We start from the raw sequence: 25,861 nt of genomic DNA, 5'->3' as shown, positions 1-25,861 counted from the left end.
CATCTATTTCCAGTCTGAGGACTCTCTATACCTGCAAACGAATGGGACTGCAATGGTAACACATATGGCCCCTCAGTGTTTATGACAGACCTTGAAATCTGTTTCCTCCACAGCTGCCATTTCATCTCCATAATTTACCTAAAGTACATCAATGGCATCTTCACTGTATGGACAACACATGGGAAGGAATCACTAGGGAAATATCATCAAGACTTTAGTAACTTCTACACCATCCATCAAACTACTCCTGGAAGACTCAACCCAACAATACTATAGTGAGTGTTTGTGGCCACATGCCACAACACTGTATTGGAAACCAGCGAAATGCCACAGCTACCTTCATGCCACCAGCTTGCATCCTAAGCACACAACTATATCCATCACTTACAGCCAAGCTCTGTGTTACAACTGTATCTGCTCTGATCCCACTGAATGCGATACATATTAGGGCTGTGCAAAACACCATCATTTCATTTTGACAGAACAGTGTTTCATTTCATCATTTCATTTTGAAGCATGGTCCCGTTTCATTTTGTCAAAACTGTTTAGCTGTTTAGACTTGTTTCGACATTATGCCCATAGGCTATCATTTGGAATCATGAAAATACCTAAAATATTGTCATTTGTTGTCTGATTTGGATGCCAATTGAAGAGATGGTAGCCCCCTCTGAAGGCATGAAGCCTGCCAAGTTTCAAGGAGATAGGTGGAGAGGTTTCTTGGAGACTGCACCTGAAAGTCTTGAAAGCAACCTTTGTGACATTAGCGCCAGTGGCAGCCTCCTGTCATCTGGCATGCAGTTCCAGGGACTCACACCCCTGGGAAGGCTGCGGGGCTGTGCCAGACTCCTCCCAGGTGTGCAGGCCCCCAGATCTGTGCTAGATGACAGGAGGCACCCAGAGCCAGGGAAGACTGATGCTGCCGCTGGCCCCAGGCAGCAGTGGCAGCCTCCTGCCATCTGGGCATAGATCCAGAGGCCTGGACCTCTGGGAAGGCTGCAGGGCTATGCCAGACTCCTCATGGGGGTGCAGGCCCCTGGATGTACTGGATGACAGGAGGCTGCCACAGCCGCCTGGGACTGGCACTTGGCACAGCCCACACCTGGCACTGGGCTCCATGGCACTCAGCCCAGCAGTGGGAGGCAGAGTGCAGCTCTGGCTCTGCCTGCCTCCATCACTGGGTTGCGTTCCAGGCAGCTCCACAGCTCCATAGAGCTCAGCCTGGTGGCGGGAGGTGGAGCAGCCCTGGCTCTGCCTACCTTCTGCTGCCAGGCTGCACTCCATGGGGCTGGCAAAGCTGATCAGAGTGCAGCCCCAGCTATGCCCACCTCCTGCCGCCAGGCTGCACTCTGATCAGCTCCACCAGCCCCATGGAGCTCAGTATGGCGACCGGAGGTGAAGCACAGCCCCAGCTCTGCCTGCCTACTGCTGCCGGGATGTGCTCCAAGCGGCTCCACAGCCCCATGGAGCTCAGGCCAGTGGCAGGAGGCAGAGGGCAGCCCCAGCTCTACCCACCTCCCACCACAAGGCTGAACTCCGTGGGGCTGGTGGAGCTGATCGGAGGGCAGTGCTGCCTCTCCCCATCTTGTTACCAGGCTGTGCTCTGTAGGGCTGGTGGAGCCAATCAGAGCACAGCCCTGGCTCTGCCTGCCTCCTGTTGCCGGACTGCACCCTGATCGGCTCCACCAGCCCCATGGAGTGCAGCCCGGTGGCAGAGGCAGGGATAGCCGGGGCTGCACTTTGTCTCCTGCCACTGGGCTTAGCTCCATGTGGCTGCCAGAGCTGATTGAAGCACAACCCAGAGCCAGGGCTGCGCTCTGATCGGCTCCACCAGCCCTGCCGAGTGCAGCCTGGTCGCGGGAGGCGGTGACAGCCAGGGCTGTGCTCCCTGCCGGCTAAACTACATGGGGCTGCAGAGCCGCTCAGAGCGCAGCCGTGGCTCTCCCCTGCCTCTCCCACCATCAGGCTGCTTCAAAACTTGAAATGTTTCAAAACTTTTGAAACGGTTTGCGTGCCCTCATTTCATTTCAAAGCTGTTTTGATGCTTTTTGTTTCATTTCGATTTCGCTGTTTCGAGCTTGAAACACATCAAAACAGCTTCGAAACAAAACACTCAGCAAAATTTTGCACAGCCCTAATACATATCTTAAGGATACAGATTAGGGATTCTTAGAATTTCAATACAACCCCAAAACTGTAACCACTCAAATCAACAAAGTCAGACTCAAACCACATTATGACCTGCTACTGTACCAACTCTGGGACAGAGACAATCTACTCATCATCTACACGCCCTGGCTTGAACAACTTAGACATATCATTAATGACCTCCAAACCCTCCTGCAAAAGGATGACCATTTCAAAGTAGTCATGGAGGACAAACCAGTCCTGGCTTACAGACAGCCTTCCAACCTGAAATGGTATCTCTCAAGCAATAGTCTACCTAACTCCAAGTCTTACTTTGGCACCAGAACTTGCAAGGGACCCAAATGCCTTCTGTGCTCAAGCATCAATTTGGATGACATCATCACTAAAAAGAATAACAGATTATAACATCCAAGGTTCATTCACCTGTAACTCCACCAATGCCATATCACCTGCTTGCAGTACGCTTCCCTCTGCTGTCTACACTGAAAAGACTGAATGATCCCCATGTTACAGAATGAGTGACCACTGCTTTGAGATCAGCTGCAGAAAGACATCTAAGTCAGTGGCGGAACACTTTAACCTCCCTGGACACTGCTGACCTGAGGGTAACTGTTTTCATATAAACTTTTTTAAAAACAAATTTGAATAGGAAATTGCAGAACAAGAAAACATCTACAGACTGGATTGTGTTAAGTATTGTTTGAACAGAGACCATGAATTCTTATCCCATTACCTAGGATACTTTTGGTGATCACTTTGTTCCTATGGGTTTAATATTAGTTTGCTTGTCTCTGACAGCACTGCCCCTCTTTCCCTTTCCTCCTCTCTCTCACATCCTGCCTTGTCTTTTGTATTCTAAATTCTTTCTCCTCCTTATACTCTGCTTTCTGCATATCCTTTCACAGCATCTGAGGAAGTAAACTTTAGCTCATAAAAGCTTGTGCTATAAATAGATTTATAGGTCTACTTTCGTTAGTCTATAAGGAACAAATCTACCCTGCTTTCCATTTGCCTTCAGACTAACACAGCTAACTATGTCTCTTTACACTATTACCGTCAGAAGAGGATTAAAGATTCCAGCACTGTCAAATTCAAACCTCTTGGATGAGCAGCAACTACCATTTGATTTTTAAACAGTGAAGAAAGAGCCTCACTTTTATTAGTTTGTGTGCTCGCACAGGTGTGTGTGTTTATAGGGAGTAATTATGGTCTGTTTTACCAATGATGTAAACCCATGGTAATTACATTGAAGTTTATAGATAAGGCTTCAGTTTAAAATGGGGGGTTTCAAACTTTTAAAATATGTATACCCACAGCAGCCCCCTTCTTAGTAAGTGTACCCTGGTGGGGGGGACAGTGGCTAGATGTGGAGCAGGGGTGCGGTCAGTGGTGGCAACGCAGGTTCTCCGTGGCCCTGCTCTCACCTTGCCCCAGGCCTGTTCCTGTGAGGCAGTGGCATGGGGTGGCTGCACCTTGTCCCTGCCTGCCCCCATGTACCCCCTGGGACCTTTCAAAGTACCCTCAGCAGCACACATATCCCCAGTTGACAACCCCTGGTATATAGAATAGGCGTCTTGAATTATATTGGCAGATCGAGGTATGAGAGAGAGGATGTATTTCTGGGATAATGTATTGTCACAAAAATATTTTTAATACAAGGACGTTTAGCACAGGAAAATTCAAACTTTTTTAAGGAAACATTTTACATGCTATAGACAGTGGCAAATAAACCAATCTGATGCCAGCAACATAATTATAACTTAAAATCATCTTGGAGGAAAGGGAGTCTGTTTAGAAACAAAGAATGAGTACAACAACTAATTACTTCATATGCTACATGACAGAGAAGCGAATCTGAGTGTTACTAAGGATATCATGCACTGATAAGCAGCCTAAATTCCCTGCAGAATTACACTTAGGAGAGATTACTTATTCAACTCCCAATGGCTTTAGCACAGCATTTGGTCCTGTGTTTGTAAAATAAAGATGGCAAAATTGAAAACAGTACAAGCTATGAGTATTAATCTAGAAAGTTTAGTCCTGCTTTTAAACTTACATTCTCTTAAGTCTCTTGTACTGCGAAAAAGCTCCTGGGGGAATGGCTTTGATGAAGTTCTGTTCCAAGCGTCTAAAAACAAACAGAGTTATAAAAACATTAACTATAAGACTGCGAAACTTAAATAACATTAAATGTTCTAATAACTTTTTGTACAAAGATAAAACTCCATTTGAAACAGATTTTCTTCTGAAAGCTACTAAAATTGTACAAATAACCTTCTTGTTTTTTGGAAGCATTCATCTTGCTGGCCAAATTAAACTTCTACACACACAAAAAAAAAGGAAGACCAACCTACAATGTATTTCAATATAAATAGGAAAATTTAGTTCTGTGGGATCTAAGTCCAGTTTCCTTTTCTCACAATAGATGTTTTTCAAACTACTACATGCATTTCTAGGGCCAATAGAAATAAAATATTTTGTAAGTATATGAATATGAATATGCTGTCTAATCAAAGAGAAAGCAGAATATTGTCAACTCCTCCTCTACATAGTTATTACATATGAATTGCAGACTGAAGTCTAAATAGGCCAGGGGAAACTGAGGTCTCTCACATGCTCTGTATGTTGGTGGAACAGAAGAGGTGAACTCTTCACCTTTGGAGAAGAGATGACCTAGTTTTGAGATTGGAGCATGCATGGTAATGCCTCAGTTAGGGTGGGAAGCCTGTGAGATAAAACAGTTACTTTTGAGTGCTCAGCTAAGGGCCATGTCTATTGAAGCACGCCACGTGAAAGGGGCATGAGTGTCGTGTGCACGGACATGGAGGAGCAGCTGTGGGTGAGATTGAGTACAGAGTGAATGAGGGCTCAGAGTGACCAATATCCCCTCTGCATGTTAGAAGCATGCCTGGTGAGTGTCTGGGTGCTTGCTGCTGTGTTGTTTGAGTGGTGGGAGGAGCAGCCTATGTGTTGTGAGAGGTGCAGCTGCATCTGAGTGCAAGGTGAAATGGTAATATGTTCAAGTTCTATTTTCCATGGTCACTTAAATTAAAGACAGAATATTGTCTCCAGGGGCACACCACAAGACCATATTCTTTCATTGGTAAGGATGTCAGTGGTGGAGCAAGGAACTGTTAAGTTGCAGACCTGACTATGTGATCTTCAGGTAAGTCCTTTAGTTTCTATATCTGTTCTGCCATGCATAAAGTCGGAATAGCACTTGCAGCCTAACACGTAAAGACTAGGTAGACATTCAAAAAGCCCAAGGCATAGTCAATCTAAGTTACACGATTTTCTGTAAGCAGCATAGTTTAGATCAGTAGCAAACAGAACACATATCTGCACTTTCTGGGGAGTGGTGGGGGTGGGGACAGGTTGACAAAACTTAGACTGGGTTCCTCCATTTTAAAACCAGTCTGTGTGTGTCAAACTTCTGGTTGCTGACCACTTATATTGATTAAAGTATAACATCTGTACCTGCCCAAAGTGAATTAATATCTCTAATATACTTTCAAAAATTATAATGCTGCATAAAATATATAGACTATTTGCCTCTTTTTATGCTAGTTAAAGAATGAAAGCAGGGCCCCACAAGATGAAGGAAAACAAAAAAAAGAACACTTTTTTACTGTCTTAAATTATTAGGATCTATAATGAAAAAGGTATTCTGAATAAAACACCATAGGTGAGATTATCAGTAAAATAAACCACATAATTGCAAAACAGACTTGGAAAAGCATAAGGATCTATTTCAGTTTCTTCACAAAAATATGTCTAAGATTTTAAAAAATGCTCCTAGATTGCTCAGAAAGAGGATCAATGAACTTAAAAGTTCAAAGAGTAAAAGTAAACTGCAATATGATCAACCAAAATTACCCAGATTGATATTGAAACCAAACTCTTAGTTAAGCTCTTGTTTTTCAAAAGCGTTGGTCCCTCTACCAGTCTTGCCCCACACATTTAATGAAAAAGGAGATTATAAATGTAATGACACAGTTACCAATTTACTGTGGCTGTCAGAAGCAGACTGAGCAAGGTCGTTGATGACACAAAGCTATGCGGAAGTGTGGTTACCTTAGAGGATAGCCTGGTGATCCAGGCTGACCTTGACAGGCTTACAAGGTGAGCAGATCAAAACCTGATGGCATTCAATCAGCTGGGTGGTAGTGACAGCGCCATCTCCAGTACCCCTGTCTCCCTCCAAGGTATTCCTATGTGGTGCAGCTTGTGTGCCACACAGCAGATGCCAACAAAGTTGGCATCATGGACCACCTTAACCATACTGGCCTTATTGTTGGTGAACATGAACCTGCAGCCAAGCTCGCCCTGCCCAATGAGCCACCCCTGTACCAAGCATTTCATGGCCCCCATGATCTCCCTTGCCGTGTGGGACTCATCCATCACCTTAGCTTGAAGAAGAGCCTACTGATGGCCTGACTGGTTGCACCAGTGCCCTGTGAGGGAGAGGTAGGCATGATCTCCACCCCAGCTGCTCCAGATGTCTGAGGTGAAGTATAAGGCCACCTGCAGACCTGCCTTGTGCAGCTCCTCCCTCAAGTACTCCCTGCATGTTTCATACAGGGAAAGGGCACCACGGTCCTGCTGAAGGTGCTTCATGCAGGCATGATAGGGCCATGAGCGCCATGAGCTGCCTGAACCCTGACTGCTCAACTAAGGAGAAGGGCTGACCATCCATAGCAAGCATCTCCCCGGTGGTCTGGGTGATCTCCCTCACCTTTGCAATGCACTCATCTTTCTGTCCACCTTTTTCCCCACTGTTCCAGGGTGGCCTGCCTATGTTTCGAGGGGCTGGGGGCTTTGGAGCAAGAGGGGAACTTCTTTTTGGGCATGCTCCCACTGGTACCAGGCTAAGGAACAAAGGCAAGAGCGTGGTGCCTGCAGAGATGCATCAGCATCCCTGTGGTGCTTGTGTATTTTGTTCCCTTGCCCCAGCTAGTTTTCGCTCTGCAGTGCAGGCAGATAGTCTATGTGGGATCATCTGGCAGCTCAAAGTGATCCCAGACCACACTACTTGCTCGCTTCTGGGGTGTGGGTGCATGTGCAGATGCTGCCTTTTCCACCCCCAGCAGGCAGAGGCACAGCAACAGGAGAAGTGGACTCAGCTGAGCCACTTGCCTCTGCATTCTCTACTTCAACCTCCTCTGAAGTGCCTTCTGGGGAAGGAGACCTGATTGTAGAGGAAACTTGAGAGGTGTAGAGCACTCAGAGGATTCCCCCTACTTCTCCAGAATTTCCCTTGCTATGGCACTCCAGCTCCACCTCTTCCTCTGGCACTGGAAGGCTCATTAGGGGAAATGAAATGGGGGGGAGGAGATGGTCATGCTGGTGTGGCTGCATGTTGTCATGGCGGTGGGAGTCATGGCTAGTGCTCTTGGAAGGGATGCAGACTTAGGCACAGGCAGCAGCACTGATCGCCTCTGCTTGCAGAACTAGTGGAAGCCTCATGCCTGCTTGTTGTAGCAATGAGGCTGTGTCTCATTTTTTTTTTTTTTTTGGGGGGGGGGGCTTACAGCTCTCCCTCTATTCCCTCTTCACCCCTCTCTGAAGACTTGCCAGCTGCCTTTCCAGCATGCTTCATGGTGTGTTTCATAGTGTTTTTAGCTTGGTGATCTTCTATAATGTTATCTGATGTATGTAATAGATGCAGATAATTGTATATGTATTTATGCAATAAGTAAAATGAAAATATATAAATGTATGCATGTGTTCTTATATAAATTCTATATTATAATACACAATATATGCTGTGCTTTCCTGCACAGTGAATGGAATACACCCTATGAGAGAGAGCAGAGATTCGAAAAGAATAAAAATAGACTAACAAAATCAAAAAGAGGATTTTGGGGAAAGAATAAATTGAAAGGAATCAATAAATATAATGATAAAACAAAAAGGTATAGAAAGCAAAAAGGTATTGATGAATCCCACTTGCTAGGCTGGCAAGTAGGAAATGAATGATAGCCTATGTTGTATGACGCTGATGACCCGCTGGAAGACACAGCTCAGTAACTGACCCAAAGACAGAAAGCAGCTGAGTTCAAACGATGCTACTTTTTATGCCGTTTTTCCATCTGTTCCCCAGAGGGAAGGATCACAGTCACTGGCCAGCTACACAGTCAATATCAGAACTGTCCTTTCCCCTGTCCCCCCTCCATCTCCTTATTTTCTGTTTCCTGCAAGCAAGCCCAACTTCAGCTTTGAAACTTGAAATGTTTCACGACTTTCAAAATATTTTGACTGTCCTTGTTTCAAAGCTTTTTGTTTCAATTTCACTGTTTCGAGCTTGAAACAAGTTGAAACAGTGTTGAAACAAAACAGCTGGTGAAGTTTCTCACAGCCCTAGCAAGCACCTACTTTGAATCCAAAAAATTAAATTGCCTGAGAAGATGAAGGTACAAAACACTCACTACTGTTTCAACAAAATAGAAAAGAAGAGAGAGAAAGGAGGAGATCAAATGAAGCAAGAAGCACAATGTGTGCCTTAAGTGATCTAGGGAAAATGAATGGGGAACTTATAAGGGCCATGGTTCTTTACTTGTCAAAATACCTTTAAATTGATCAGTTTTTACAGTGCATAACAAATATTCCACTTTCAACATACTTTTCACTCTACTGGTCGTCCTACAAGAAGCTACTAAATGGACTTGAATGGCGAGTAAACTAGTGTCTGTGTAGTCAAAAGCAACAGTCTTTACTTCTTACTTAGTTTATGAGACAATATGAGATTACCCTCCCAATTAATTCTAAATATACTGATACACTCCTGATCTGTACAGCAATGTCCACAAATCCACTGGCATCCACAAATTATTCAAATCAGCCAACTAGAGGATTAACAGGGATGGATATTGGGGGGAAGAAAGGGGGGTCACTGATGCACTTGCAGCCTACTTTGCTTCCTGTTCCCAAAGTTTAAAATCAACTGCCTGGCAGTGGAAGCAGCAGTTTTAGTCAGGCAGTGCTGAGAGAGCCAGTTGACTTCATGGCCCATTACCATCTACTTGATCCCTTCTAAACTCTTCATTCCACAGGTGTTAATGACACTCTCTTCTTTTTTGATATTTCACCAAGCAACCTGCCATTCTGCTGTCTCTTAGCTGCTCTGGGTAATGAAGCTCCTATTTCATAGCTTTGTAGTTTGTTTTTAATGAAGTTATATTTGTTTTTGCTTAAAACTTAAACTAGTAATAAAGCCCGAGGCCCGCAGAATATTAGTAAAGCTTCTAGTTTTTTTTTTAACTTGAGGACAGTATGTGTTGTTTTACATATAATATTGTGCCTCACCATGTGCACCCCCCTTTTCAAAATTCCAGATCTGCCCTTGAGGATTAATAATGTATACAACAAGAGCTGGCATGAAAACAGGCCTCTCCTAGACAGAATTTAAGTCATCTTAACTAAGCTTGTGTCCTTGCACATCCCAAAGTTCAACATATACAGAAACTTCTAAGAACAGGCTGAGGTGCCATTTGCCTATCTATCCACTTTGCACTCAGATTGCAGTTTCATATGTGATAAACAGGTATGTACAATCAACAAAACAGAAGTGTGAGAGCGTCACTGAATAATAATTCTTTAATCCACAAAATGCAAATATAAGGACCCAGAAAGGAAGAAAAATAAGGAAAAAAATACCCACACAGAGAAAATGAAACAGCCATTTGGGAACTGAAGTCCAGAGTTCCTGAATAATGGGAAAAGCAATCGAGGAAAAGAAAGAAAAAAAAAATCTGGGGTTCTAGGGGGTTGTTTTACAGGGATTTGGCCAGCAGTACTTGAAATACAGCCATGAATTCTCTGCCCTTTGCCACAAATGAGCAGCAGATGGGCTGTGATTGAAATAGATAGTCAAGGGTGGTGTCACCTGCCGGAACATTTTCAGTTTAGTTCCAAAACAAGCTCTTGGTTTTTAAGAAGGTCTTTTCTGAGGAATTAGGCAGAATAACTGATGTGTAGTAAGCCTTATTGTGCTAAATGTTATTGGGATAGAAACAAGCAGTACACATTGCAGTGAGACAGGCTTAGTCAAGATGTATTTCTGGAGTGTATGCAGATACCTTGTCATAACAACACAGCCTAACTGTAGAGTAATAAATGAGTAACTGAAAATTAGGAAATAAAAATTTGGTCTTTACAATTTTTATTCATAAATTTATGTTATGGAAATAGTTGAAAATGGCAATTCAGTTATAGTTTTAGAAATGTAAAAACAAGTGATTCATATTGCTGCTGTGGAGCACACTGACACAACACAAATGCTTAGTATGGGATAAGACACCTCCAAGGAACAATCAGGTTCCAGCACAAGAGGTGCTGATGAGTCTAAGGGAAAGACTTTACTATGAATCGAGCAAGCCCAACTTCTGCATTTCAAGTTTCTAAGCTTTGTTTGGCTTTGTAGTCAATATTTTAAATAGTTGAAAAATGAATGGAATATTCCAGAAAATTTGTCTCCATTATTGGCTGATATTTCATTTTTACTGACTTTCTAAAGTACTGCCATTTAAAAGATACTGCATTCAACAAGTAGAACTCATGAGAATGAGCTGCATAGACAGATGTGATAAATAGACTTCCGAAAGGTATTGTACATCCCTCTCATGGGCTTCTGCTCATCCATTCACTTACCACTTTCATTCTGCTATGTCACCTACTGCCTAAAAGCACCAAGTGCATCTCCTAGGTGTAGTTTTGCTGTTACACTTTTCCTTTTCCTTCCTCCATTCAGATACGAAGCATGGATCTATCTGCCTTTCAAAATCTGGTTTTTAAAGCTTAGACAACAGTTCACATCAAAGAACAAGAACAATTTCCTTTTTTCTCACTCTAACAAAATTATCAGTCTAGAATGCAAATAAGTCCTAGATGGATTTGAATGCATTTTTCTTCTAGTAACATGATATGGTAGAGGATCAAATCCTTTCACCACCTTTTTCTCAAATGACTTTGTAGCCCCAGAATCAGTCAGTAAACAAAACAGAGAAAGCAAATGGAAGAGGATGCAGTTAAAGGTGACAAATGATCTTTTAGCAAAGAATAAGCACTTAAATCTCATCTTAATCCATCTCAGGGTTCACTTAGGTGCAAATCTTTTCATCACCTCCTCATCTGGCGCCTGTACAACTGACACCCACGGCGGGAAAACAAAGGATAAAAAACAAAAAGCCTGATGCAGCTTTCATAGAGCCAGATCACATTCTTCGGAGTGACGAAGCTATTTGTCTTGAAGAGTAATTCCCACTGCAGAGTGGGGGAGACAGCCATATTAATTTGGACCTCAGCTATCTCTTTCATTGAGGGAAAGAAAGAATTTGTTACATGGCTCACTAATGGAGCAGTTTGCTAGCAATTTTCCCATTTCAAACAACATCTCAGCTGCTAATGTGTAATGGTTTGTCAAGCCTACCCATAACACAGACAAATCACTAGCTTGGAAAAAAGAGAGGAGTGAAGCATCAGTATGGATAATTCTTAGCTGTCAAATGAATAGGGTCTACAAATCAGACAGCCATGCTCTACTACCAGTGTTATTGTGCTTTGCTTGAGATGCGTCAGAAATGTCCCTTTTGCACTGGGCAGTCATGAACTTCCCAGCTGGAAAAGGGTGAAAGTAAGTAAAACAGCCAATCTGCTCCATGGATCAGTGTTGCTCTACTTACAATGCCAAGGTTCTTGAATGTTTACAGCATGTGGGTGGCCAATAATTGAAATCAATATTGGGTAGAAGCAGCAGCAGCAAGGATCAAATGACTGTGCATCAGTACTTCACTGGTTCTCATTTGTTTGGCAGAAAAGATAGAGCCTGTCTAAAGGTCAGTGGGAATGATCAACCTTTACTCCTGTGGCCTAAAAGGATGGAGTGCAGGAATTTGCAGGATGGCAGGTCAAGGCTAGTTGTGGGAAATGTATTAATTAATCTTATCCAGTGGGATAAAGAGCTTGAGGCTAGAAACAAGAGACTATATCTAGATGATGGGAATCTCTAGAAAGCATCAGGCCCAACAAGGGACAATATTTTCCCTGAAACAGTGAGAAAAATAAGTATGTCTCACCCGACACTAGGACTTTGATGAAGGAAGCTCTACTGGACATTTGGTCTTGATATAGGAACAGAACATGCCTTAGATTTACTCTTCCTACAAAAACTCTCTCATATGGGCTTTGAGGCCTGATTTAGGGATTCTGAACTCTTTCCTGCCTTCAGTGACCTGTCCCATTCTATTAGACTAGGTGCATGATAACTACACATCACTGATTACTAGGGAAAAGCATTCAACTGTTTATCCAAAGGTAAGCACCATTTAAAATGTCCTCTGGTTGCAGAAGGGGTTTTACTCTGGGCTTATACAATCAGAACCTACTATTTAGTTACTAATTTAATGAAGAAAATAAAATGTTACTATGGAATTAATGTAGCACACAACAAAGCAAGTCCAATAAATAATTTGGACAGCACCTTGTAGGCCAAGTCTGAGGCCATAAGAAATGCACGATCCTGTTTCTCAAGATCCTTTGTTGCGCTTTACTGCTAAACGATTCTCTTTGTGCCCATCTTCTCTCTCCAACTCCCCCAATCAGGAAGACAACAGAAATGCTTTAATGTTTGTGTGTGTTTTGGCATACATGGGAATCAAGCTGCTCACACTCTCTTCTTGTTTTAGGTAATACATACTTAAAGCTTTCAATACCTTCCTAACTGAAGCTGCTGTTATTAACATTAGAAGGCACTGACTGTCTATATGGTTGGTTGCATTTTAGCCCAATCACCATCAGTACAGTCTGAGCACCTATTAAATAAAAACAATAACATTTATTATGAATCATAACAACTCCATAAAGTTTTTGTCCTGATAACCACTTCTCTGGAGAGTGTCCCTTCCAATTTCAGAATTTGTTGAGGGATAGAGAAGCTGTGGCTAGTGATCCGTCTTCTCAACTTAATACAAAAAGGCAGCTAGTACCTCTCTTCCTTGTCCCAATCGGTTTTAAAAATTAGCTAGCTACCTCCTGCTCCTATCCACACTACAGCTTTAAAAAGCTAATAACTGCATTTTCCAAATTTAGAAAACTTGACGCTTCCATTTCTACAGCCCTTTTCCAGTCTCAACCTTAAACCCTTCTCGGTATCTTACTGAGGCTATTCTAGACACCTACCTCCCTTGTACTGTTACCCCAAGTAGCAGAAGTGGTAGAAGGGTTTCCCCTTCTTTGGCTGGTAGGCTGGGAAAGAGGAACCATGATCATCTCCTACCATCAACTATTAGTTTCTGGGATGGGGTAGAAAATAAGAATGCAACTGAGGGGAAGGTTGCAGGGGATTGCAAGACTCCTGGCTCAGTGCAGCGGTCTTCTGGCTTCACCTATGTTCTTCTTCATGTACTGCAGGAGAGGTGTGGAAACAGGCAGGAAAAAGATCAATGTGATTTCTCTCTATATGCAGGCAGGGGCACTGGAGGGGATCTCAAACATCTCTCATAGGTTAACTGTTGTGGTCATAGCAGCAGTAGTTATTTACAGAGAGGGTGGCAAATGTTAAACAGGGCCAAATTCTGCTTTCTTAGGTATGCTTAATAATGCTTTGCCACTTCTCTCATCAGGTAAAATGAACCTCTGACCAAGTTCATCAAATCACTCTTTTCAGAGTTCCCCTGAGGATTTTTGGTGGAGTAGACAAAGGATGATTTGTGACAATGCCAGATTCACCTGACTTAGTCTTTTTGTAAATTAAGATCATAGGGGAGAACACCTCTATACCCTATTTTCTACCCTTCCAGTGGGCAGAGGGACATCTGTATGAAGATCTGAGAATGAAAGAGACATGCTTAATAGGAGATGTGGCAATTCCCAAGTCCCTGCTGCTGAAGCATGAAGAGAAGCTGCATGCTCCATTCAATCAGTATGCACAGGTTTGTGTGTTCAGAATGCTTTGGCAAGGGACATTCAGATCCCACTTCAACCTTAAAAGCTTTACAGCAGATTCCTCATTTCATGGGGTACCCCAGTGATTTCAATAGGGCAATAGAGGAGTCTGCCTGTGTGGTTTTTAGTGCAGGATCAGGTGCTTTGTTTAAAAAAATGAAATGCTTATAGGATCTGAAAGTTGGTTCTGTTAACAAGGGGTTTGTTCAGTCTCTGAGCCCTTTCCAACTCAGTATTATGTGGGGATACTGTTCCACCTGAAGCCTACTATTGGGAAACACATAGCCTGTAATTGCCAACTGGCAGTGTACAAACTGGCCTGCAGTTATATTTCATACATGTGAACAAGCAACGGCTTTTAATTAATCAAGTTTATACTGCATACATGGTATTTAGTTTCATCTCTGTTTTTATTATTGTGCCCCATTATAGGAAGAATATCTCACTCCTTAGTAAATCACATGGGAATCTCATTATACTTTAACTCCATAGTGGACTGGCATCCCATCTGATCCTAAAGGTTTGCTATTTCTCTGTACATGGAGGTAGAAACCTCCAATGTAGGTCTTGAACAGTAGATCCCAAATTTCTTGATAATAACACAAGCAATGCAGAGTGTTAAAATGTAAATTTATATTTCTGCCAATTATATCACAAAATATACTACATTCAAATAGGTTTATGCTCCTTTTTCTAAGCCAAACAATATTTTTGGATTTATTGGAAGTGTCCCCTAACATAAAAGTAACTGAAAGAAAAAAAAGTCGTCATATAATCTAGTTTCTTTCTTGTACATGATGCCAAAGGTTCCCTAAAATCTTTTCAGTACAAACTATAAATATGAAATAGAGAAAAGGATTCAGAAGAAACGATGAAAGACAAGGACAGATGGAAAAAGTGCAAAGAGTTTTCCACATTGATAAAGGATTGTTATTGTTAATATTTCATTGAGTACATACTAGGCTTCAGATGGAACAGAATCCACAAATACTGCTGAGCTGGAAAAGGCTTACAGACTGAACAAACCCCTTGATAACAGAGCCAACCTTTGGGTCCCATAATATTATTTCAGGACTGAAAGCTGGGTTCTATGTGCTGTATATCTTTCAGTGGAAACATCCATCATGTAATAAAAGCTAGCAGGAAAAACCGTGCAAGACATACCAATCGCACAACAGAACATCTTCCTGTTACAACAAAACTGATTAGTACATTTTAAAAATATTCACGCCTTGCTATTCCATATTTTTATTTTTCCTGATTTCTTTTCATTTGCATAATGAACTTTTGAGACATATACACACACGATACAATATAATCATCACCTTGCAATATTTAGCCAACCTTGTAAATTGTGGCTTACAGAATAAGATGCAATTATAAGTTACAAATATGACTATGATTTGCTCGGTAAACTAGAAGGTTAGAAACTATATTTGAATGACACCTGTAATAGACAGAAAAGGGTCTTGGTCTTTTTGTAGTTCTGAATTCTCTCATCTGCTTTCTTTTATAGTAAATTAGCCAATTTGATTATGTGGTATTATGTTATAGTCCTTACTGGTTATACAGAGCCAGATCTGTGTGCCTGGTGAGCTGACATGATGCCTTAGAAAACACTCCCAAGACTGCTCTTACAGAGTTTACCTTGGACAGAAAGAGCCAAAAAATGATACAGGCAGAAGAGTGAATACACTTATAATAGTATTATGTTTTGATTTATTAAAAACAAAGCACATTTGCGCGTGCTTAGCAGCCAGAAGAATCACATGGCAGAAATCAGAAAATAAGGAAATACCTAAGACACATAGCATGGCTTAATTAAACAGTTAAAATGACTACTACTTTGTAAAAATTCTGTTTAAAAGAAAAAACTATTATTTACCTATTTTAATATCCAAACGATTTCCATGTCAAATAATTTCCTTCAAGAGCTCTGGAAATACTGACCTATTGTTCTTGCTCGCTCCCTATGGAGTTTAACAAAAACTATGAAAAGAAAAATGTATGCATTGGCAATGCTAGTCATGCATACTCCTGTTCATACTGCACACTTCAATGCCCATACAAAGAAGAACCACCTATTCTTCTTTGGCTGCTTCTGTATAGGAAAGCATCTTTATTCTTACCAACAATCACTGATTTACATCTTCTCCACTGATGGTTCAGTTAATCTGAAATATCTTCCCTGCTATTCTCATTTCCTTTTACTCAATGGAGGGAGCCTCTAGTACAAGCCTGGACAGTAGAAATATATTTTGATAGAAACCATAAGCAGACAGTGGCACAGTTTGCCTAATGAAATTAGAATGCAGTAGACAAAATTGACATGTAAAGTTGTCCAGAGCCTATTGACATCAGTCAGTGAAAACCATACGATTCAAAAAAGGACAGGCAAACTCTTCTTTCCTACCCTAAGGACCAACCAGTGGTAATTACAGAGCAGTTATTAGAGATGTTATAAAAAATTGCCTTAAACCACATTATTTATTGCAAAACTGAAAACAATGTTATATTACCTTGCAGAGGAAAGTACAAAGTAAAATACAGAATTGTTTTTTTCCTTCCCCCAAATGTGATGGGTACTACTTTTATTAAAACTGAAATTAGTTTTGAAAATAATTCTAAACACTGGCCACTAAAAAAAAAAAAAAAAAAAGAAGAGACTTTCAAAGCTACATTTTCATGCAGACTAAATGGTTATGGGTCCAGTTTTAAATTACTGAATACAGTGGATTTATTCTACTAGAGCTACTATAGGCCCCTCCTACTACAATGGTTTATGTTGGTCATATGCAAAATCAATTTTGGAAACACTAGCATAGCTATTCATTTTAAGAAAAACTAGCTCCTGTAATACACTTTTCCTGAACCTGCTCCTGTAATACACTTTAAGAGGACAACCTTCCACTCAGAGTAACATGCCCCTATTCTAGGTACCTGGGAGACTCACTGTAGTCATGTAACATCTAGATAGCAGAGCAGGCAAGAGCAGGGAGAGCTAGGCAGGCAGCTTTTCTACACCTGCATGTTTACAATCACAACAGTTTAAATCAAATTACTCAATTATATCTTTAAAATAGTCACCAAGTATACTAAAGGTGCCCGAAAAAGCGTCAAATGAAGAATAAAAAGACCTCTGATGTTTACTTGGCTGCTCTACCCATTATACCTTCATTCCTCCTAACACAGTAGTTCTCTTGCACCAATTAATTTTTTTCAAAACAAAATTTGGCCAAGCAGCACATTCGTTAAAAGGTACAGTGAACAGAAGTTTACCAAGTTAAAGCAGTTTTCTCAAGGAAAGTTATTTTTGTTTACTATTGCCCTGACAGGGGTAGGAGACAACAAGCATTTATGTATAGCAACTGCTTTTTCCATAATGCCAAGTGAACTTATCGATGATTTTCCTCAGTATACAAGAAGCCATTACATACTAAAGTAAATTCCATATGATATCCACTGACGTTGGTTATCAGCAGAACCAAACGATATGTAAAACAGGCTCACAAAAACCCAAATGACTTGAGGCTCTCACTAACTTTGAACTAAGTCAAGGATCAGTTTTATGATTGAAAAAATTGGTTTAACTCTTAAATATTCTGTACACCTGTGCAGTAATTGATATTGGCATGGGTTGGAAGTGCAAATACCTGATCTCAGCAAGACTGGCTCTTGTTATATTTCTGAGCTGATCAAAATCAAGCAGTCCTGGGAATTTTGCAAAAGGCTTTTTCTTCAGGGATTACTAGCCTGTTTTCTCACTCTGAAAGGAAAAGATCTGCATCCAAAAACAAGCCTCCAAAATTTTGACTTCTAGCCATTTCTGACTTGGGTATATCAGCCCAGATCCAACACTTCATTATTCCAATTTTATGCAAGTCACTCCCTCTCAATTTCAGATGGGCTACAGTGGTGTAAAACTGGATCAGCATAATGGTGACTCAAATCCAACACAGGCAGAGTACAAGGTTAAAAGCTCCAATGACAGATGCAAGGATAATTGTACTGCAAGTATAAAGCTTAATAAGGTATTAATATACTAAGGATACATTTTGGGTTGCTGGAGGGTGAGTCATGATGTTGATGATAGAAGTGTGAAACCCCTGGGTTTCATAATCTTGAATAGAAGCACATGTCAGGGATGGAAGAGACCTAATAGTCTGCCATGTGGACCAGTGCAGAGCTGTTCCCCATTAAATGTTTTCTGTGTTCCAGTCCAACACACACAAAAAACTGTGTGAAAAGAACATTATTTATGTAACACAATTTACAGCAGGGGTGGTCAAGCAGCAGCACAAATGCCACAAGTGTCATAGGTAGCCTCCGTGGGTGGTACACCACAGATCAGGGAAGGGGCAGGCAGCACACCAATAGATAGGGCATGGAACAGAAGGCAGAGCAGCAGCCTGAACACAGAGCACAGGTCAGGGAGCAGAAAGGAGAACAGTAGATTGGATAGGGAGCTCAGATCATGCAGCCGAAAGCAGAGCAGCAGATGAGTACCATTCTGATACCCTTCCAATGCCCCAAGAAGAGCTTGGGGCTAATTTATGGCAGGCCTACTGAAACAGTTGGCCCCCCCACTACTCTGTAGTATCTTAATTTGTGCAAACATCCTTTCAGGGATGCATTAAAACAGTCTTACATTACTGGATCACATATTATTCTTTCCACGGCAGTCCTTCCTTAGTTCATGCACAGAATAGATTATACTTACTTAATGAACAGCTCGTCAACATTTTGCTTTTTTCCCCCCAGTTGTTCAACATATGGCTCTAGGCCTTAGTAAATAAGGCCGAAGGCTTAGTAAATAAGCCTTCCTCCAACCCCCTCACAACATATGTAAATTTTAAGATGCGATTAAAAGGTTAATCACACCTTAAATAGTAAGCAGCCACATGTGCACCTCAGTTTTACATGTCATAATCTGGAACAAGCCACAAAGTTCTTCCCATGTATAACATGGAATATCTTTGTGGCTCACTTTAAATTGAACCCATCACCACGACCTACTGAAGCCCTGTGTGCCACCCAGCTGCCACAGCCCAATGTTGCACTTCCCATGTACCAAAAGCAGTGTAAACCCTGTGTGACACCCAGCTTATATCAGCCAACAATCAGCAGGATTCACAGGGAGCTATAAAACGTCATATGCCACTAAGATGGGCAGCACACAGGGTTTTGCAGCTCCTGGCGCATGTGGAGCTTGGCTGTTGAGGCCCAAAGCCAATTGCCAGCTGGGGATGGAGTCCAGTTTGGTTCCCAGCCCCATTTGACTGTCAGTTGGTGTCATCTTGGTGGTGCAGGGGGAGCCCAGGCAAGTAAGGCACCATTGGGATCTAACCCCCAATCCCAAAATCTTGCGTCCTGCTATGCATGTATAGCATAGCACAACACTTGATTGTTTGAACTGAGGGTTAGATCCTATCACATCTTAAAGTGAAGATCTGTCAGGGGCCTTAGATGCTTCACATGATTTTCTATAGCCCTTTTCACTTCGAGTGAAAGTTTGAGTTTTACGAACAATTCATTTTATTCACAGTACCACGCTGGGAGTAAGTGGCTGGATATCATTTCCAATTTAGGCATGAAGCACAGAGAGAGGGCTTAAGAGTTCCCACTGATTTTGGATGCAAAATTTTAGATACTTGGGAACTGATTTTTCAGAGTACCCAGCATTCTACTGAACTTTATACGTCAATGAAAGTTGTATTATAAGCTTCAGTCACAGGTGTGAGTCAGTGCTTCTGCAAAGCAGACCCCAGAGTCTCAATTAAGCCTGTCAGAAAATAAGGAAATTAAAGCAACCACCTGTGAAATACTGGGTTTAAGTGACTCAGCTAACATTATGTAGGAACTCTGTGGCAGAGACAGAAATAGAATATAGATCTCTAGGGCAGCATTTACGTGCCTCAATCACAGGACCATCTTTTCTCATTCCTGCAATTACCTGCCTCATTCATGACACACCACCGTATTTCTGCAGCAAAGTAAGAGGGCCCACAGACAGTTTTCTTCATTTTCCAACACTGATTCATTACCAAAATGAGTCAAAGGCAACTTTAATTCTGGCATTTCCTAAATTTGAATTTGCAGTCATAACGTTCTTTTAGTATTTCATGTGTGCAAAAAGAGTCAACTGAAAAAAAAAAAAAACCCGCCCAAATTCCCATCACTGACTTTCCCATGAGACATCAGCAGAATTGAAACTTTCAGATCAACCACACAAATCTTTCATTACAACCAACAGAGTAAAATTATAACAACTGTAGATTATTACCATTTATAAGGACCAGCACTAGAAGGGGAACGGACAGGAAGTCTGCCGCTGTGGCGAGTACCTCAGATCTTAGATTCTGTTCCAAGCCCTGGAAGGGAATTGCTCAGCAGGTACAGACTCCTTTGCCTTTTCCTGCCTTCAGGGTTGACTTCTTCAATCCAACCATCCCTACACATGTCCCATGTCTCGCAGGTGTTACTCCTGTCATCAACTCTATACAGCCCTGGCATTGAGACCTCTGGCTCCTCTCTCTTTGCAACACACAGGCAAGCTTTCTGTGCCTTTCTCTCAGATGCCCGACTCTGTGCCTCTCTCCTGGGCACCTGGTTCTGTGCCCCCTTAGCTGTGTCCCTCTGGCATTAGGTAGGGGCTCACCCAACCCTGTACCTACACCCCTCTCATGCTGTGGGCTCACCAAGTCCTTTTGTCTGTGCCTTCCTGGTGCTCTGGGCTCACTGCATTTTTCTGGATGTGCTCCTCTTGTGCTCTGGTCACTGTGCCTGACACTGGGCTCCACCAAATCATATGCCCTTTCTCTGCAGGCACTAGTGAGGCCTCCAAATCTCCACTGCTAGCCTCATCCCAATCTTCCAGAGTAAACATGAACACAAACACAAGCCCCTAGGTTATAAAGTAAATACTAGTAATAACAGCAGTACCATATCCCTTGAAGGGGACAACCTTCCACTCAGAGTAACGTGCCTCTATTCTAGGTACCTAGGAGATTCACTGTAGTCATGTAACACCAAGAGAGCAGAGCAGGGAGTAGGAGGGAAAGCTACGCCCGCAGCACCAGCTCTCGAGTCACTTCAGCAGGCAGGAGCTCCTTCCTGTCAGTTGCCAGAGAGAGTATGTGTCTACTAGCTACCGCCTGAGCTTATATATCCCAGAGCTCTGCCTTCTGCCAGTCAGGTGACATTGACAGGTGGGGCCAATTACTTCCTTAGGCTGTTACCCCGGCAACCTGCAGCTGGGGAGCCCTGCATAGCCTGCCGAGCTCCCTGGCCAGGCTGCTTCAGCCTTAAGGAACAGGCATGTCTTACTGTCCTGCTACACAGGGCCTTAAAAACTTCCAAGGATGGAGATTCAATCCACCTCTCTAGGTAACTTGTTCCAGTGCTTCACCACCCTCCTCATGAGGAAGTTTTTCTTAATATCCAACTTAAACCTCTCTTTCTGCAGCTTGAGACCATTGCTCTTTGTTCTGTCTGAGAAGTCTAACTCCATCCTCTCTGGACCCACCCTTCAGGTAGTCAGAGGCTGTTATCAAATCACCTCAGTCTTTTCTTCTCCAAGTGAATAAACTCAGTTTCCTCAGCCCCTCCCCATAAGTCATGTGCCCCAGAACCATTTTTGTTGCTTTCTGCTGGATTCTCTCCAACTTGTCCACATCCTTTCTATAGTGGGGGAGGGGGGAAAACTGGATACAGTACTCCAGCTGTGGCCTCACCAGTGCAGAGTACAGCAGAATAATTACTTCCCTCAATCTGCTGGCAACACTCTAACTACACCCAGTATGCTGTTAGCCTTCTTGGCAACAAGAGCACACTGCTGACTCGTATCCATCTTAGTGTCCACTGTAACCCCCAAATCCTTTTCTTCAGGGCTGCAGTCAGTCCCCAGGTTGTAGCAGTGCATGGGACTCTTCTATTCTAAGTGCAGGACTCTGCACTTGTCCTTGTTGAATCGTGAGATTTCTTCTGGCCCAATCCCCCAATTTATCTAGGTCATGCTGAATCCTAGCCCTACCCTCCAGTGTACCTACTACACCCCCCAGCTTGGCATCCTCTGCAAACTTGCTGAGGGTGCACTCCATTCCATCTTCCAGATTGTTAATGAAGATATTGAACAAAATCACCTCCAGGACTGACCCCTGGGACACTCCACTTGATACCAGCTGCCAGCTAGACATGGAGCCATTGATTACTACCTGTTGAGCCTGACAATCCTGCCAGCTTTCTACCCACTTTATAGTCCATTTATCCAACCCAGCATTCTTGCAAGAATGCTGTTGGAGATGGTATCAAAAACATGCTAAAATCAAGGTATATTAAGTCCACTGCTTTCCCCACCTCGACAAAACCATTTATCTCATCATAGAAGGCAATCAGGTTGGTCAGGCTTGACTTGCTCTTGGTGAATTCATGCTGACTGTTCCTAATCATCATCTTCTCTTTCAAGTGCTTAGAAATTGATTATTTGAGGACCTGCTTCATGATTTTTCTGGGGACTGAGATGAGGCTGACTGGTCTGTAGTTCCTTGGATCCTCCTTCTTCCCTTCTATTACCTTTCCCCTCCTCCCATTCTGAAACCAGCTTGAGCCTGGCATACAGCAGAGACATAAGTTACAGAAAATGCTCTGTTTTGAAACTACTTCATCTGAGCTCTCAGGGAATGAGGGTTTAGATTTTCACCCAATCAGCCATTTTTGAACCAGTCTGCAGCTATGCCTGTCCTAACCCAAACAGTGAAGTGCCCACCACTTCCACTTAGCTTACTCTAATACCTAATCTTTTTCAGTCAGGCTATTTTCCTTCTATATTCTTGTACAAGGAGGCTTGGAGCTCCTGCTACTTTAAGAGAAGGCAGGCCATCTGAGAACCAGTCTGTAGGTGTGCCAGAGGGCCACAGAGCCCAGAGAGGATGGAGGACCAGAGGGCACAGAAAAAGAGCAGGGGCTAGAGAGCTCAGAAAGAGAGCAGAGGGCTCGAGGGTCCAGGGAGCAGGCAGGGTCAGGGTGCCCATGGGTCTCATTGGCATAGGAGTGGAACCATGGCTCAGGAAGGGCCAAAGGCCAAGAAGAGCCACAGTTGAAGACTGGTGGGGCTGGAAAGCCCAGTGGTCTTAAGTGGCCTAGACGTGGGGCCATGGTCTAAGGAGAAGGACTGAAGGGCCACAGCCAGAGTCTAAGGAGGCCAAAGTGTCCATAGCCTAGAGAGGGGCTGGTGTAAGGAGAGATAGAGCCAGAAGCCCGTAGCAGTAGGGACATTATGATTTGATTAGTAAGTGTGACATCTGTGAGGCTTGGGTGTGGGTACTGGGGAGGACAGAGCCCCACATAATGAGCCCTTAAGGTGGACAGCAGAGACACCTGAGCTCAGAAGCATGAGATCAGGCCTGAGAAGCCCTGGGACAGCATCCCTTTTCTACAGACATAATCACATCAAGGGGAATTGATGGGGAGATTGCCTGAAGAAAGTATAGGAGAGAAGGGCTAGGGGGGGTCTCCAGGGGCTTCACAGCCACCCCCTGGGGCAGGACCCTGTTACAATCCTAAATTCCTTTTCTTTATATTGCTACTCACCCTACATACCTGTGATGTAGGTACTGCTTAAATACAGTTAAAATGCTTTTATCTTTGATTCATCTGCAATTCGCCAAGTTAAATTTTTTTTACTATTTCTTCTTAAGTCAATTCCTCCAGCTGCTTAACCACTTAAGTTCTCATCTGAATTACCACTGGAGACAAGCAGAAGCTTATTAAGCTTTCTCTTGCCATCCCTTTCAGGGATTCTGCTGAAGAATTCTGCTTTGAGAAGAATTTTTGCTCTGAATCACACTGTAAGAAAGCCATGTTGTAAGCAGTGGGGTCTTTATTACATACTACAACACATAGTCTGTAGCCCTCAGTTTCATTTTCTTCTAACTTTTTTTTTCTCAGTGAATTTGGCTGCTGGTGTCAGCTCCAGGATCAAAATGATTCTTTGTAAAACACGAATTGCACTATACTCTCCTACTATAATTTTTATGAGGAAAAAGGCTTCAATACAGCTTTCCAGCTTATTTTTTTCTTAATTTCTGCTTGGTAGATGGGGCAGGATTACAAGGAGGGGCTTCTGAAAAAATTACAGGGCAGCACAGAGGATGAAACTTGGGTTAAGGAGTTTTTCATCTCCAAGCTACAAGCAGCAAGGTCAATAGCAAGTAAAAATGGTTACCATATCGCACCCATTTGGTGGCCTAGGACAAGAGAGTGGCTGGTCTCAGCCCGTTTCATAGCAGGCTTGACTTATCATCGAACCCAACAATTAGCACTTATTGGCAAACACAGCAGAGAGGTTCTGTCTATGAATACCAAGGAAGGCAGGCAAGAAAAAAGCTGTCTATAACATTTTTAATTAATAGTGAAACAGACAGCAGAATGTAGGTCATCTCTGATAACCATGTTTTAAAGTAGCTGCTACATGTTTAATTTTATGTGGGACAAACCAGCTACTGTCAGTCAAGGGATCATATCTGATATGAATGGGATTACCAAGGAATATTGAATTAATGGAGACAGGAATTGAAAACCATTACTGAACACAACTAATATCTAGAGATGTACACTTGGGGCACAAGACTGAGGGAAGAATGGTAATTTATTATTGACACCCAAAGGGCATCAATTTATTTACCATGGAGAAAATAATTGTATATGCCATGCTAGAAACAATACTTGAGGGACAGATGCAGTAACAATTGCAGCAGTTTCAATTGTGCTTCTATTTGAATGCAAACTAGGATTTCCTGCAACAAATTATATTTCCTGGTTCAACTTATTTTGTGGTTTCCTGGCTGATTAATTTTTCAGAAGTAGGGGTAGTGCAGACTAAGCAGCTCCAATTTTATGCTCTATAGAAGAACCTGATTTTGGAAAGAATTGCCCTAAAAGAAAATGTGGATTAGAGCAAGAAGCAACAGACCAATGACAGCCTTCACTGGAAGGACTTTGATGGAATCCTAACTACAGGGAAGAAATAAGGGAGGGCAACAAAAGTATTGCTCCAGCACAACTACCTTGGTAGAAATAGGAAAGGCAGAGCATCCACATGGGGCTCACTTGCCCTACATCTAGATTGCTAGCTAGAGATATAAAACGGAGCTCTGGGTACGTAAAACTAGGACTCTTGACCTCAGGCATGGACCAAGTGGTCTCATCCCAAAGCAGGGGATACCCAAAACAAACTTTTCTGGATACACTTTTCTTTAACACTATCTTTCTTAGTTAAGTTGGTATAAAACATGAAAAAAGTCATGCCTCGGAGATTAAAGTCAAGTTATCGAACAAGCATTTGTTCAAGCCCTCCTGCCGCCATTTTGAAGCACGTGACGCTGAATACACGATACTGCAGGCATTTTAATTACAGCGGCTGTGAGAGCTGCTCTAATTAAAGTGCCCTGCCTCCACCTCAAAGCACATGTATAGATGCCCTAGATGTTAGATATGTCACCACTAAGATACATATTGAGTTCAACCCTGGCTAAAACCCATTCAGCTACGTCTAGTTAAATTTCTTAATATGTATTCCATAAAAATGAAATGTTTACAGGGATTTATCGCAACAGAACATGAGTAATAAACATTTCTTCAGGGTTTTATCTCACATTACCATAAAAATGTCTTATTACCACTGATTCTTTCTATTAAAAACTAGTCCCACCTGAAATGCCTAGGAATTGATGAGGATATATGTAGAATTAAAGTGATTTACGAGACTTATTTTCAGACT

General features: G+C 42.5%; 1 protein-coding gene across 5 annotated transcripts in view; it reads right to left on the bottom strand.

Annotated features, from left to right (window-relative positions):
- SLIT3 (slit guidance ligand 3) overlaps positions 1 to 25,861 on the bottom strand; it is a 938,430-nt gene that overhangs the window by 292,518 nt on the left and 620,051 nt on the right. For all 5 annotated transcript variants that reach the window (XM_019534858.1, XM_019534861.1, XM_019534859.1 and 2 more), the window contains one exon: positions 4,202 to 4,273. In XM_019534858.1, coding sequence (XP_019390403.1) covers positions 4,202 to 4,273 — 72 coding nt within the window. The remainder of the gene's footprint in view (positions 1 to 4,201; positions 4,274 to 25,861) is intronic.

This window comes from Crocodylus porosus, unplaced genomic scaffold (assembly GCF_001723895.1).
Source record: "Crocodylus porosus isolate Cpor-Errol unplaced genomic scaffold, CroPor_comp1, whole genome shotgun sequence".
Lineage (NCBI taxonomy): Eukaryota > Metazoa > Chordata > Crocodylia > Crocodylidae > Crocodylus > Crocodylus porosus.
Note: the sequence above shows the minus strand (reverse complement) of the source record. Positions and strands in the feature narration are given on the sequence as shown.